This window comes from Mastigoproctus giganteus, chromosome 2 (assembly GCF_048544385.1).
Source record: "Mastigoproctus giganteus isolate SK-2022 chromosome 2, ASM4854438v1, whole genome shotgun sequence".
Taxonomy (NCBI): domain Eukaryota; kingdom Metazoa; phylum Arthropoda; class Arachnida; order Uropygi; family Thelyphonidae; genus Mastigoproctus; species Mastigoproctus giganteus.
In genome coordinates this window covers 49,566,478-49,581,644 of record NC_143576.1, presented here as the reverse complement: position 1 = coordinate 49,581,644, position 15,167 = coordinate 49,566,478, and the positions used below count along the sequence as shown (strand labels likewise).

The window sequence follows — 15,167 nt, the reverse complement described above, 5'->3', positions numbered from 1 at the left end:
ATTGGGGAAAGTCGGACACTCCGTCATCTGTCTACCTGCAGCTTTTTTCAGCACACCGAGCTGAACATTCTGACTTCGTGCCAGTCTACACAGACGGCTCGAAGGCGGAATCATATGTGGGATCCGCTGCTGTCTTTAGAGACAGCACTACATCGGAGCAGATTCCCTCTGAATGCAGCATATTTACTGCAGAGCTGCACGCTATAAAGTTAGCTTTGGATCACATTATTAAATGCCAATACCAACGGTTCATTTTATATTCAGACTCTCTCAGCGTGTTACAGGCTTTAATATCTGTGAGATATAATTCTCATCCAGTTCTGTCTAGCATTCAGCAGAAGATTCACGTTCTCCATGAACGTGAATATGATATCCGCTTCTGCTGGATTCCTAGCCACATTGGGATTAGGGGAAATGATTTGGCTGACGCCGCAGCCAAATCAGCAATTCCCAATAATAACCACTGCCTGTTAGTCCCCTATACAGACTACAGGCAAATAATACACGAGAAGATTCACTCCCAATGGCAGGATTCGTGGAATAGGCAGACTGCGAATAAATTATATCGTATAAAGCCCGTAATTGAACCGTGGCAGTCTAGTCTGCGCAGGAATCGTACTGAGGAAGTTGTTCTTGCCCGGACCCGCATAGGACACAGTCATTTAACGCATTCGTTTCTGCTGAGGGCTGATGACCCTCCTATGTGTGTGTGTCCTGTGGCACAATCTTAACGATCAGACACCTTTTAATTGACTGTCCAGATTTTAGCAGTACCCGTTTTACCGCTTTTAATCATCTGACTGAGCCTTATACACTCAGTCAGATTTTATCCGACAATGACAATGTGTCTGCTGTTTTTAGCTTTTTAAAAGCAATAAAGGTTTTTAATCGTATTTAAAATTTATATGTTATTGTTGTTTATTTATGTTTTTAGATCTGGACATGGTGGCCTAATTAATTAGGTCACCGAGATGTTAAATTTTTTAGATATTACCTGGTCTTGGCGCATTATAGCCTTGGTTGCTGGTGCGCCAATAAAACCCAAATCAAACCAATCAAACCAAGCTATAGCCATGTTAACTGTGCATTAGTTCTCCAAAATATAGAACAAGTGGGGTTTTTTTTTTTTTTTTTTTATTATAATGCATTTTTACTTTATGTACCTTTGGTTCTCCAAAGGTTAACTTATAAATTTTTTTTTTTTTTCTTTAAATGTGATATTTTCCTATAAAATTAGTTTTTATTTATTTTTGATCATCAGCTGTATGGACAATAGATGAATTGAGTTCAGTGATTGAAGTACCAGCATCAGCATTGCGACGTAAAATAACATTTTGGCAAAGCCATGGTATATTGCAGGAACAGCAACCTGATCTTTTTGTGTTAGTAGAAGAACAACAGGACCATTGCCAAGAAATGCTAGTTGTTGATGATGAAGAGAAAGAGTCTGTCACAGCATCATCTCAAGATCAGAAAGAGGAAGAATTACAGGTAAACTTTAGGTGTAATTATTTTTTATCTTGTTTATCTATTGTTTATTCTTAATAATAATTTATTTATTACAGTAAAAATCTGGACTTGATGGGATCACACTCTTTCTGGATTAGTGAAGGTCTGGATTAACCAGAAGCTATCTATAAATTATTTTAGGGCAAATCATGCTATGAGGTAGAATGACTAACGTGTAGGTTAGTGCAAAAGCATCATTTTAACGTAGCCATCTACCAAACTAGTTAATTAAATTGGCATTGTTTTGGTTATATCTCATATTGTGAATGCCTTTACGAGTTGCCATGGTATTGTACTACCTCAAATAAATAACACTTCACCAGTGGAGATGACTACTGTTATTTATTCTCAGCGGATACCACCACCCAGACGGCATCGTTCCAAAGCTTGTTGGCTTCTCTTCGGTGGGTGGGCAGGTACCCTGGTGTTGCAATAGTGACAACCCAGTTATGAAGTATAACTTCACAATATGAGAGATGCCTGACGGTGTGCAGTGATATAGACTATAAATTATCTAAAATTAATTAACTGAATTGGCATCATTTTGGTTATTGCAACACCAGGGTACCTGCCCACCCACCGAAGAGAAGCCAACAAGCTTTGAAACAGTGCCATCTGGGTGGTGGTATCCGCTGAGAATAAATAACAGTAGTCTTCTCCACTGGTGAAGTGTTATTTATTTGAGGGAGTACAATACCATGGCAACTTGTTGAGCATAAATAACAGTAGTCTTCTCCACTGGTGAAGTGTTATTTATTTGAGGTAGTACAATACCAAGGCAACTCGTTGTGAAGGCATTCACAATATGAGATACAGTAAATCCTAGCTAGGCGCCTCCGTAGCCAGGTGGGAAGAAGCAGCAGTGCCTAGCATACGCTTCTTGATTAGACCGGGGTTCGAGCCCATCACCACCAAATATGGAGGATGCTGAAAGGTCAGCGAATGACCACCGCATATCCCAGAGCAATATGGTCTTAGTTGCTAATGCTCCTAAAAACCAAATAATAAACAAACAACAAACGAACCCCCGCTATTTGCGGTATCTGTATTCGCAGTTTTGCCTATTCGCGATCGCTGATTTAATATAAAATGAAACCTAAAAAAATGTGAATTTTAAAGCGCTGTGAACATTTTCTGCCATAAAACAACATGGGCATGGCTAAAATTATCTTTCCCGGTCAAAACAGTGCTCAGTGGGTGTGGGGGAGAGGGGTGACAAAATCGCGAGCGTTGAAATTTCAGTATGTGTTAAGCGCTTGCCATGGAACGTTTCGTCGTTTGCTTTTAATATATATGCTTATAAATTGAATAAATTTATCAATTTATAAATTGATAGGCTTATAAAAGTGATAAATCTACCGTTTTGCAGTGTAAAACAGACGTTTTCAAGTGTGTTAAAGGAAGAAAGTGACTTTATTGTGGACAAGTTCTTTCTAACCCGTACAAAAATATGGCTACGAATAACAAGGGAAATGTGAAAATATCAAAGAAGGTGATGACATTAGCGAATAAAATTGAGTTATTGGACAAAATTTCTAATGGTGAAAGTGTCTCCTCAGTGGCAAAACATTATAAAATCAATGAGTCAACGGTACTATCAATGAAAAAATCGAAAGAAAAAATTCTGCAGTAGTGTCCGTGAAAACGCGCTAATTGCTTCAAAAATTTGCACCGTAACTCGTGACGTTAAATTAGAAAAAAATGGAAAAAGCTTTAAATCTGTGGATAGAAGACCGAACTCAAAATAAAATTCCGTTAAGTTCACTCATCATTCGCGAAAAGGCAAAACTCCTTTATCAACACTTTAGCGAAACTGGTGATAGCACTTTCGGGATAAGTTTTTTTGCTAGCAAAGGTGCTGGTTTGAAATTTCTAATAAATATTACATTTAATATTAAATTGTTTCTTATTTTCATTTCGATGCCATATGCTAGCATTTCACTATGTATTGTCTATGTACATAGTCATATTATGAAGGTACATATAATGCATACGTAGACAAAATTTTAGACTAGTTTTTCTTATATATTTCATACTTTGGAACGGAACCCCTTTATTACTATGGGAGCCATAACTCAGTATTCGCGACATTTCTCAGGAACGTAATCCCCGCGAATAGCGGGGGTTTACTGTATAACCAAAATGATGCCAATTTAATTAATTAATTTAACTACTTTGATACATGGGTACATTAAAATGATGCTTTTGCACTAAACTACATGCAGAAGCTATCTTTAACATACCAGTTTTTATTTAAAGTTACTAAATTATTTTTTATTTTTTTTTTTATGTAAACCCCAAACACGAGAGGTATTAGAACCTCTAGTACTTAGTACCGTGCTTGGGTTGGAGGTTGAGAAGATGAAAGAAGATATTTGTTGACATTGGACTTGAACTTCTGTAGACTGTAATTTTCAGGAAATACGTATGAAGGAAGGTTATTCCAGAAAACGACAGTTGAATGAATAAACGAGGAAGTTGAAAAGTTGGTTCTGTGAGTTTGAAGTTGGACAGTAAATGGATGTTGGTTGGTGGCCGCACGTGTTTGGACCATTTTGAAAGAGAGAGTGGGAATTATAGAAGCCAATTCAGAAGAACAGTGCCCATGGAAGTATCTGTACAAGAGGCATGCAGCAGAAACAGTGTGTCTATGAGAGAGCGAGTTGAGAGACTCTGTTAGAGATGAATGACTAATTAACCTAACTGCCCTCTTCTGAATGGAATCAAGAAGCCTGAGAGAGGTTTTGGGGGCACCACTCCAGATGTGGGAACAATATTCCATGGCAGGGCAGATTTGCGATTTATACAGAATGAGCAGCTGTTTAGAAGAAAAGTAACGCTGAGAGCGAAAGAGAAAACCAAGTTTTTTAGATGTGGAGGAAGCAATATTTGTAATCTGCTTGTGCCAAGAGAGATTAGAAGTCAGGGTAATTCCCAAAAGAGATATATCATTTTGCCTAGAAATCGGAATGTCACTAAAGATAAGGAGCAGAAGAATCCTTTTTGCGAGATATAAGACAAGTCTGAGTTTTAGAAGGGTTGAAATCAACTAAGTTGTCTTTGCCCCACTGGAGAATTACCTGAAGATAGGCATTTAAGGAATTGGGAGCAGATTTTCGAGAAATTGAAGCTGATTGAGCAGGACAAGGTTTCTCAAAATGGAAAGTGGAATGCAATGTGCTATCATCAGCAAAACTATGGATAGGATTTCCAGTCAATGGAAGAAGGTCATTAATACACAAGAGGAAAAGAGTGGGAGAAAGAACTGAACCTTGGGGTACACCGGCATTAGTGGAGAAGTTAGAAGACAGAGAGCCATCTACCATCTCACCCTCAGTGAGCGATCACAGAGAAAACTGGATAACCAATTACTAAAAACAATTGGCAAACCATAAGATGGAAGCTTGTTTAGAAGACCTTTATGCCAAACACGAAAGAAAACCTTTGAGATGTCAAGAGCGACTACTTGTGTTTCCCCGAACCTTCCATTGAATTAGTCCATAAATGGGTAACATAAGCAAGAATATCACCAGTGGATCGATACTGACGGAATCCATACTGGCGATCGTTGATCAGACGGAACAACGTCTGATCGTTGATCATACGTTGATTTCTCCATTACTTTAGAAAGAGTAGAAATAATTGCAATGGGACGATAATTAGTATTAGTATTAGTAACGGCCACATGGTGCAAGAAAGCCTATGGCTTATGCTGCACCAGCCAAAAAAAAAAAAAAATCCAAACAAAACAATGATAAAAACAAAAAATAAATAAATAAATAAAATAAATAAATAATAATAATTAATAAATAAAATAAAATAAAATAAAAAAAAAAATAAATAAAAAGGAAATTAAACCTATCATCCTATGCACTTCCCTTACCCGAAAGTACTATCCAGATGACCTTTGAATTTCCCCAAACTGTCTGCCTCTACCACCCATGAAGGCAACTTATTCCAGTAATTTATAACTTGCTGGCTAAAATAAAACTTCCTGCAGTCCAATCTAAACATTTCCCCCCGTAACTTGAATTTATGTTCCCTAGTTCTAGCATCATTTATAATCTTGAAAATTTTGTCCCCATTCATTTTACTGATGCCTCTCAGAGCCTTAAACACCTCAATCAAATCTCCTCTAAGGTGTCTAGTTTCCAAACTCTGCAACCCACATATTCGAAGTCTTTCTTCATAAGAACCCCCTTTTGCCGATCTCCGCAGGCGAGTTACCCTTCTTTGCACCCTTTCAAGAAGCTCGATGTCTTTCTTTAGGTGCGGTCTCCATACTTGAACACAGTATTCCAAGTGTCGTCTAACATAAGCCTAATATAATGGGATTATCACGTCCCTATCTCTACTTGCAAAAGTTTGATAGATCATCGATAGGACACCATGGGCCTTCCTTGCAACCTGTTTGCAATTGGATGGGAGGGATTTGTCACCCTTTTTAGAAACTGGCTGGATATGAGCAAATTTCCAAGCAGAAGGAAAAACACGTTTGGAATAAGAAAGTGAAAAAAGGCGGCAAAAATAGGAGTAGGTTCAGGAGCACAGGTTTTGAGAACAAGTGGAGAAATACCATCGGGACCTGGAGCTTTCTTAGCATCACGATTCGTCAGAATCCTTCTGACATCCTTTTAACGGAAGACCACAGGAAGCATTGAATGGAGCGTGTTGGGAATGGTGGGAGGTGTTTTACCAAGATCATTAATATATGACTTGGAAGAAAAATGGGATACTAGTAGGTCAGCTTTATCCTTGGCTGAAGCGGCAACAGAACCATCTGGTTTGGACAGAGGTGGGAGCAGAGATTGGCAAAAGTTGCGGTCAATAGCTTTGGCAAGAAACCAGAATGCTCGGCTACCATTAGGGCAAGAAGCAAGTTTTCTACTCTTAGCTTGTTCAAACTCTACTTTGGACTGGTTAATAACTGCTTTACAATTGTTGCGAGCTTTGGTTTAGGCAGAAAATGAAACTGAAGAATTAGAAACAAGCCAATTACAATATGCAACATTCTTCTCTTGAACAGCCTTAGCCACATTTATTGGAAAACCAAGGTTTAGATAAAGGACAAGATTTTAAAGTGGAGTGTAGGATAAAGGAATCCATTCTTGCAAGAATAATTTCACTGACACGATCTGAGCAAACATTAACATCAGAACTTTTGAAACAGTAATCCGACCAAGGAAAAGAAGAAAAGAAGTCTCGCAGGTCATCCCATTTTGCATTCTTGTAATGCCAAACAACACGAGGTTGGCAATTACTTCTACTCTTTCTAAAGTAATGGAGAAATCAATTAACCGCCAACTCTTAAACTACCTAGAAACCTTCCGTCTGATCAATGATCGCCAGTATGGATTCCGTCAGTGTCGATCCACTGGTGATATTCTGGCTTATGTTACCCATTTATGGACTAATTCAATGGAAAGGTTCGGTGAAACACAAGTAGTTGCTCTTGACATCTCAAAAGCTTTTGATCGTGTTTGGCATAAAGGTCTTCTAAACAAGCTTCCATCTTATGGTTTGCCAACTGTTTTTAGTAATTGGTTATCCAGTTTTCTCTCTGATCGCTCACTGAGGGTGATGGTAGATGGCTCTCTGTCTTCTAACTTCTCCACTAATGCCAGTGTCCCCCAAGGTTCAGTTCTTTCCCCCACTCTTTTCCTCTTGTATATTAATGACCTTCTTCCATTGACTGGAAATCCTATCCATAGTTTTGCCGATGATGGAACATTGCATTCAACTTTCCATTTTGAGAAACCTTGTCCTGCTCAATCAGCTTCAGCTTCTTGAAAATCTGCTACCAATTCCTTAAATGCCGATCTTCAGGTAATTCTCCAGTGGGGCAAAGACAACTTGGTTGATTTCAACTCTTCTAAAACTCAGTCTTGTCTTATATCTCGCAAAAAGGATTCTTCTGCTCCTATGCTTATCTTTAGTGACACTCCGATTTCTAGGCAAAATGATATCTCTTTTGGTGATTACCCTGACTTCTAATCTCTCTTGGCACAAGCACATTACAAATATTGCTTCCTCTGAATCTAAAAAACTTTGTTTTCTCTTTCGCTCTCCCTTTACTTTTCTTCCAAACAGCTCTCACTCTGTATAAATCGCAAATCCGCCCTGCCATGGAATATTGTTCCCACATCTGGGGTGGTGTCCCAAAAACCTCTCTCAGGCTTTTTGATTTCATTCAGAAGAGGGCAGTTAGGTTAATTAATGATTCATCTCTAACAGAGTCTCTCCACTCTCTTTCTCATAGACGTACTGTTTCTGCTGCATGCCTCTTCTACAGATACTTCCATGGGCACTGTTCTTCTGAATTGGCTTCTGTAATTCCCGCTCTCTCTTTCAAAATGGTCCAAACATGTGCAGCCACCAGCCAACATCCATTTACTTTCCAACTTCAAACCCACAGAACCAACTTTTCATCTTCCTCGTTTATTCATTCAACTGCCGTTTTCTGGAACAACCTTCCTTCATACGTATTTCCTGAAAATTACAATCTACAGAAGTTCAAGTCCAATGTCAACAAATATCTTCTTTCGTCTTCTCAACCTCCAACCCAAGCACAGTACTGAGTACTATAGGTTCTAATACCTCTCGTTTTTGGGGTTCTCATAAAAAAAAATAAAATAACCGAAGAGAAATGTACCAACTGTGTGGTACTACACTCAGGGAAGCAGAAAGTGAAAAAGACCTGGGGGGTAATTGTGCAGTCAAATATGAAGTTCACTGAGCAGTGCAGATGGGCACCAGGGCAGGTCACGGAGTCTTGTCAATGATATATAGGAATTTTGCTAGCAGGGACAGGGAGGTGACTATCCCGTTATACAAAGCAGTGGTCAGGCCACACCTAGAGTACTGTGTATGGGTCTGGAGGCCTCATTTTAGGAAGGATATAGAGTAGCTAAAATGAGTACAAAGAAGGTCAACAAGATTGGTGAGGGGAACAGAGGGGTGCTCTGACAAAGAAAGGCTTAAGTTCTGCAAATTGCAGCACCTGCGAGGTGATCTGATTGAGGTGTATAAGGCCTTGAATGAGTTGAGAAAGCTGAATGCTGATGGGATTTTCCTCTTGCTCAGATTAAGATCCTGAGGAGGCACAGATTCAAATTGAGGAAAGACAGTTGTAGAATAGATGTGTGGAAATTTGCCTTTAGCCAGCAGGTACAGTCGGTCCTCGTATAACACGTGTTTACATTACACGAATTCGATCATACATGATTTATAAATAGGGGAACGATATCTTATATAACACGAACCGAATTCGCTTATGCACGATTCGCCTTTGTGTTTACAAGAAATGGCAGTCGAACGCAGAATCACCCCAACCGAACGCAACACGATAGGAATGAAGAGAAGATTCTGAAAATGTATTTGTTTTTTATATCAGTGAAGGGAAAAAACACATTTCACCATAATAACGTAAAAACCAACACAATTCCAGCTATCGATATAATCGCAAATGCAATTAGATCGAGTTTACTACCAGTTTATAACAGATTCCACCAGTAGAAACGCAACTGGAAATTGTTTTATGGTAGTAACCCCCAGAAATGTGCTTTAGTAAAATGTGAGGTGTTAATAGTGTATCTCAGCCTTTACGGTGTTGTTTATTCAGTTGCTACACGCACGCAGCTTTGTTTATGTGTATCAAGCGTGCCTCCTCGTTTTGTTATTGTGCTTTATTCCCTAAAAATTAGTAAAATACTTAAAAGGTGTGAAAAGGAAGCGTCCTGGCGAAGACACTGCAGATTCAGAGAGAGAAAAAAAGCAATATCGATAAACAGAGGCGGACTGGGTCAAAAATTCTTACCCGGGAAAATTTATAATGGCCTCATACTATGGTCTGTGGCCAAAATCACACCGGACTCCGGCCCACCGGGATTTCCCGGGTAAGGCTTATGGCCAGTCCGCCTCTGTCGATAGAGAAAAAATATGAAATTGTGAAACGCTTTGAGCAAAATGAAAGACCATGTGATATTGCACATGCTACAGACCGGAATGAGGCAACGCCGAGAATTAGAAAGAATGCGGAGAAAATAAAAACAACTTTCACAGCAGGAACAACACAAAGTGTAATTAAAATCCATTAGATTAAGACACAAAGATTTGGAAGAGATGGAATGGCTGTCATCTGTTTGGATAGAAAATCAAACAAAAAACAAGTAAGCATTTTATTACGACTTACGTATTATAATTTATACTTATGTATTATAAAATACGTAAGTATTTTATTACGAGTATTTTATTTAATAGAAGAAATTTTTACTATTTTATTAATAAATTTTTATTATTTAAATAAATAATAAAAAATAAATATTTTTTATTATATTATAATAAAAATAAAAAAATATTATAATATTATTTTTTATTACATACGTAAGTATTTTATAACGATTAAAATTACCCGATTATTTATTGTGTTTGGTAATGTTTTGGTTCCAAATGTGTGTTCAATCTTGGATGGTCGGCACATTACCCCACTTTTCCCATAGGGCCTGTTGTTTATATTGCACGATTTTGCATTGCACGAGGGTTTCTAAGAACACAACTATCGTGCTATACGAGGACAGACTGTAGTTGATTGGTGGAACAGACTTCCATCTTTTGTTGTGAAAGTTGATAGCCTAAATAAATTTAAGGCTGAGCTGGACAGGTATTTGGAACAAATGGAGGGGTGAAATGGGAGATTTTTTTTTTTTTGGTTGATGCTGCATAAACTTGCTTTCTTGCATCGTTATGCCTCTGCTCTCATTGTGCTCTCATTGCTGGAGGTTTTGGTCTTTTCCTCTTCACGCTGACCAGGCGTCTTGAAGAGAACCACTCTACACGTTCGTTGCCACCTAAGTGACGTAACAGGGCTTACCATCGAGAAGGTGTACATGAGTGGATTTTAGGGAGGCAGGCCAACCAGACTTCTCCTAAATCTTCTGTAATAGAGAGATATTGGATCCATCAGTGTTTTAGGCTGAGTGTCTGATAACACACAGGATACCTGTTCCCCTCTAAGCCTGGAAAAGGAATTAGAAAATGTGAATTGGAATATCATCGGTTTGGCTGAAACAAGAAGAAGAAATGAATCACTTATAAGTTTATCAAGTGGAAATCTGCTGTACACCAATGGAAACAGTGAAAGGAGTGACGGCGGAGTTGGGTTTCTGGTCCATAAAGATTTTAAAAACAACATTTTGGAATTCAAAAGTACATCACCAAGGGTGTCAAGACTAATACTCAAGATTTCTAAGAGGTACAAGCTAAAGATTATAATGATTTATGCACCAACATCAAGCCATGATGATGAAGAGGTTGAAGAAATGTACACTGAAATTGAGAGTCTTCTAGATGAGCAGAAAACCCACTACACTATTATTATGGGGGACTTCAATGCTAAGGTTGGAAAAAGGCAAAACAACGCAGAAAGAGGAACTATAGGAAATTTTGGAATTGGTGAAAGAAATAAAAGAGGAGAAAGACTTGTGGAATTTGCAGAATCTCATGGAATGTCAGTAATGAACACTTTTTTTCAAGGAAAGGGTGAACAGAAAGTGGACATGGAAGAGTCCAAATGGATTAACAACTAATGAAATCGACTTCATCCTCACTAACAGAAGATATATTGTGAATGATGTTACCGTCCTGAATAAGGTAAATGTTGGAAGTGATCACAGAATGGTAAGATGTACACTTGATATAGATGTAGGAAAGCAAAGGAAAAAACTGACTCGAGTAAATAATACAAAGGTCTTTGAGATGACAGAGGAGGAGAAAAAGCAGTATGTACTGGTACTTAAAAACAAGTTTGAGCTTCTGCAGACTGCTGAGGACCAAGATATCGACGAGGAATATTACAACTTTCTGAAAGTGATAAAGCCCAAGAAACCTATAGGGAAACAGAAATCCAAAAAAGAAAAAATTAGTCAAGAAACACTTGTCATGATGAACCGAAGACGACAAATGAAGAGCGGGAAAAACACTGACAGGGAGAAAATTGAGTATACTGAGTTATGCAAAGCCATTAGAAAGAGACTCAGAGAGGACATAAGAAGATTTAACACAAGAAAAGTAGAACAAGCATTAAGGGAAAACAAAGGATTTAAATCAGCAGCCATGAGCAGTAATACAGAAAGACAAATGATACTGAAACTGAAGAATAGCGATGGTGTACTTATAAACAGCAGAAAAGGCATAATTCAAATAGCAGAAGACTACTATAGAGAATTATACAAGGAGCGAGGGAATGATACCAGCAGTGGGGAAGATGGATTGCAAAGTAGCAACACATACGACATACCCAATATTCTTCCTGATGAGGTAGAACATGCATTGAAGAAAATGAAGAATGGGAAAGCCCCGGGGGAAGCTGAAGTTACTGTAGAGCTGTTAAAATTGGGAGGAAGAGACATAACACAAAAACTGGCAAGGCTCTTCACAAAGTGCATTAGAAAAGGTGTGACGCCTAAGCAGTGGAATAATGCAATCATAGTTTTGCTGTATAAGAAAGGAGATAAATCAGAAATTGGAAATTATAGACCAATTAGCTTGTTATCCAACATCTACAAGTTGTTCACAAGGGTCATTACTAACAGATTAGAAAGAATACTTGATGAGAATCAACCAAAAGAGCAAGCTGGCTTTAGGACAGGATTCTCAACTATGGATCACCTTCACGTAATATCACAGCTAATGGAGAAAGCAAATGAATATAAAACACCATTATGCCTGGCATTTGTGGATTATGAAAAGGCATTTGACTCCATACAGCATAAGGCAATGTTTCGGGCACTGGAAAGACAACGCATAGATACCCCATATATTATGATTTTGAAGAAAATATATGAGAGTGCTACCTCCTTTATTAGACTAGACAAAGACAGTAGCAAATTTAAAATTGAGAAAGGAGTTCGACAAGGAGACACAATATCTCCGAAGCTGTTTACTGGTGCCCTTGAGGAAGCTTTCAGAAGATTAGACTGGTCGCAGAAAGGAGTCAATGTGAACGGAGAGTACCTAAACCATTTACGATTTGCAGATGACATTGTAATTATAAGCCACGATCCCAAAGAATTAGAGGAAAATCTTAATCAGTTATGCACAGTTAGTAAGGACTTTGGACTAAAGATGAATATGGCTAAAACAAAAGTAATGATGAACAAGTATGCCACGGAAAGGGAAATAATGATTGAAGGAGCAGTAATTGAAAAGGTGGAGTCATATACTTATCTGGGACAAGTTATTAGCTGTAATAATGATAAATGGCTGGAAGTCAAGAGAAGAATAAATTTTGGATGGATAGCATTCAGGAAATATAGTCACATACTGAAGAGCAATATCCCAGTTTGTCTGAAACGTAAAATAATGAACCAATGTATACTCCCCACCATGACTTATGGAAGTGAAACTTGGGCACTTACCAAAAGAATGGAAGAGAAGCTTAGAACTACACAGCGAAGAATGGAACGAATTATATTGGGAATCAGACTGTTAGATAAGAAGAGAAACACATGGATTAGGCAGCAAACTCAAGTAAAGGACATTCTTATCAAAACTAAAGAACTAAAATGGTCTTGGGCAGGACACATAGCTCGAAGACATGATGACAGATGGACTAAGAAAATAACAGAATGGTACCCAAGAGGAGCTAGAAGAAAACCTGGAAGACAAAGGCGGAGATGGATAGATGAAATTCATGAGTTTTTGGGTAGTAAATGGATGGCCAGTGCTCAAAACAGAAGGAACTGGAAAGTTGCTGGAGAGGCCTTCATCCTGCAGTGGATTGAAAATGGCTGATGATGATGATGATGATGCCTCTGCTAATACTAATGTTGGGTGGCAAAAATTTTACAAAGATGTTGCCAGATCTCATTTCTTCTTCTTCTTGGTGAGTTGTAGCATTATCAATGAATCAAACTGCTTTTTCTTCCAGTCCTTGATCCCTTAAATATTTTTTAACTAATGGAACAAATGACACGAAAAACCAATCTGTAAAAAGATCTTATCTCATCCAAGCTGATTTTTGTACTTGGCTGGGAGGGCATTTAAGTTTACATTTTGAGACCACAGTTGTTGTTGTTGTTATTTTGGTTTTTAGGTGCATTAGCAACTGAGGCCATATTGCTCCGGGAATATGCTGTGGTCATTCCCTGTCCTTTCCACATCCTCCGTATTTGGTGGTCACGGGCTCAAACCTCAGTCTAATCAACAAGCGTGTGCTACACTGCTGTTCCTGCCCACCTGGCTATGGAGGCGCCCGAGAGCACCGGGCTTAGCAGATTTTCCTATGATTGACAGTGGTAATTTTAAAATCCCAGCCGCGTTACTACAGAAAAGCAATGTTACTCTTTCCTTACTTGATTTATGTCCTTTAGCTGAAGAGTCTTGAATCATTTGCCTCAAGTCTTGAGGCAAGTGTTTTTTTTTTTTTTTTGCGTAACATTTGAAAAATAAACCAGTCTCATTAGCATTAAAAATTTGGGATGGAACTAAACTTTCTTCACCAATAAACTTGAGAAATGCTTTGAATTCTTCTCTTACAACACAATCAGTGTTGCAACCGGTGCAATACCATCATTTTTCTTATTGGAGGCTTGAAGTGGTGGAACCCATGTTTAGTCTCTAGAGCTACGTTCCGGTTCAACCCTTCGCTATCTCTTCCATCGTGCAGTATAATTGATGACTTTTGAGGTTATGATGAACATCCTGGCAAGATCCAATATTCCTTACATTTCTAGGGTACAGCTCTAAAACGGTGTTCACAGGCCGGCCGCTAGTTAGTACACGGGACCGAACCTCTAGGAGGCTTCCGGATCATCATCTACATCTATCCTACATCTGTCTTTCCTCAATTTGAATTTATGCCCTCTCAGGTGATTATTCTGAGCAAGAGGAAGAATCCCATCAGTATTGAGCATGCTCAAACTATTCAAGGCTTTGTACACCTCTATCAGATCACCTCGCTGCTGCCTAGTCTCCAGACACTGTAATTTGCAAAACTTAAGCCTTTCTTCGTAAGAGCGCACCCCTTTGTTCCATTCACTAATCTTGTTGCCTTTCTCTGTACTCGTTCCAGCAGCTCTACATCCTTCTTGAAATGAGGTCTCCAAGCCTGTATACAGTACTCTAGGTGTGGCCTGACCATTGCCTTATACAAGGAAATAATCACCTCCTTATCCCTTCTAGAAAAATTCCTATATATCATTGAAAATACACCATGAGCTACTCTTGCAGCCCGTCTGCATTGCTCAGAGAACTTCATATCTGCCTGCACAACCACCCCCAGGTCCCTTTCATTCTCTACCACTGTCAGTGTAGTACCACAGAGTTGATACGTTGCTCTGGGGTTGCTGTTTCCCATATGTAGTACTTGACATTTGTCAATGTTAAACTTCATTTGCCACCTCTCAGCCCATCTGCTCAACCTTTCCAGATCCTGTTGCAACAGCATAGTGTCAGTAGTGTCCTTGACAACCCTACCAACCTTCGTATCGTCTGCAAACTTGAACATTAAGCTTGATATACCATCATCAATATCATTTATAAATACAGAAAACAATAAAGGACCCATACTGAACCCTGAGGGACTCCACTAATAACATTAGTCCACGATGAGCAGTGTCAATTGATTACCACTCTCTGTCTTCTCCCCCTCAACCACCCCT

General features: G+C 38.8%; 1 protein-coding gene across 1 annotated transcript in view; it reads left to right on the top strand.

The window, feature by feature from the left end:
- The window catches only part of mr (anaphase promoting complex subunit morula), a 596,234-nt gene that overhangs the window by 549,570 nt on the left and 31,497 nt on the right, over positions 1 to 15,167 (top strand). Inside the window, exon 13 of the mRNA XM_090388952.1 lies at positions 1,262 to 1,491. Coding sequence (XP_090245078.1) covers positions 1,262 to 1,491 — 230 coding nt within the window. The remainder of the gene's footprint in view (positions 1 to 1,261; positions 1,492 to 15,167) is intronic.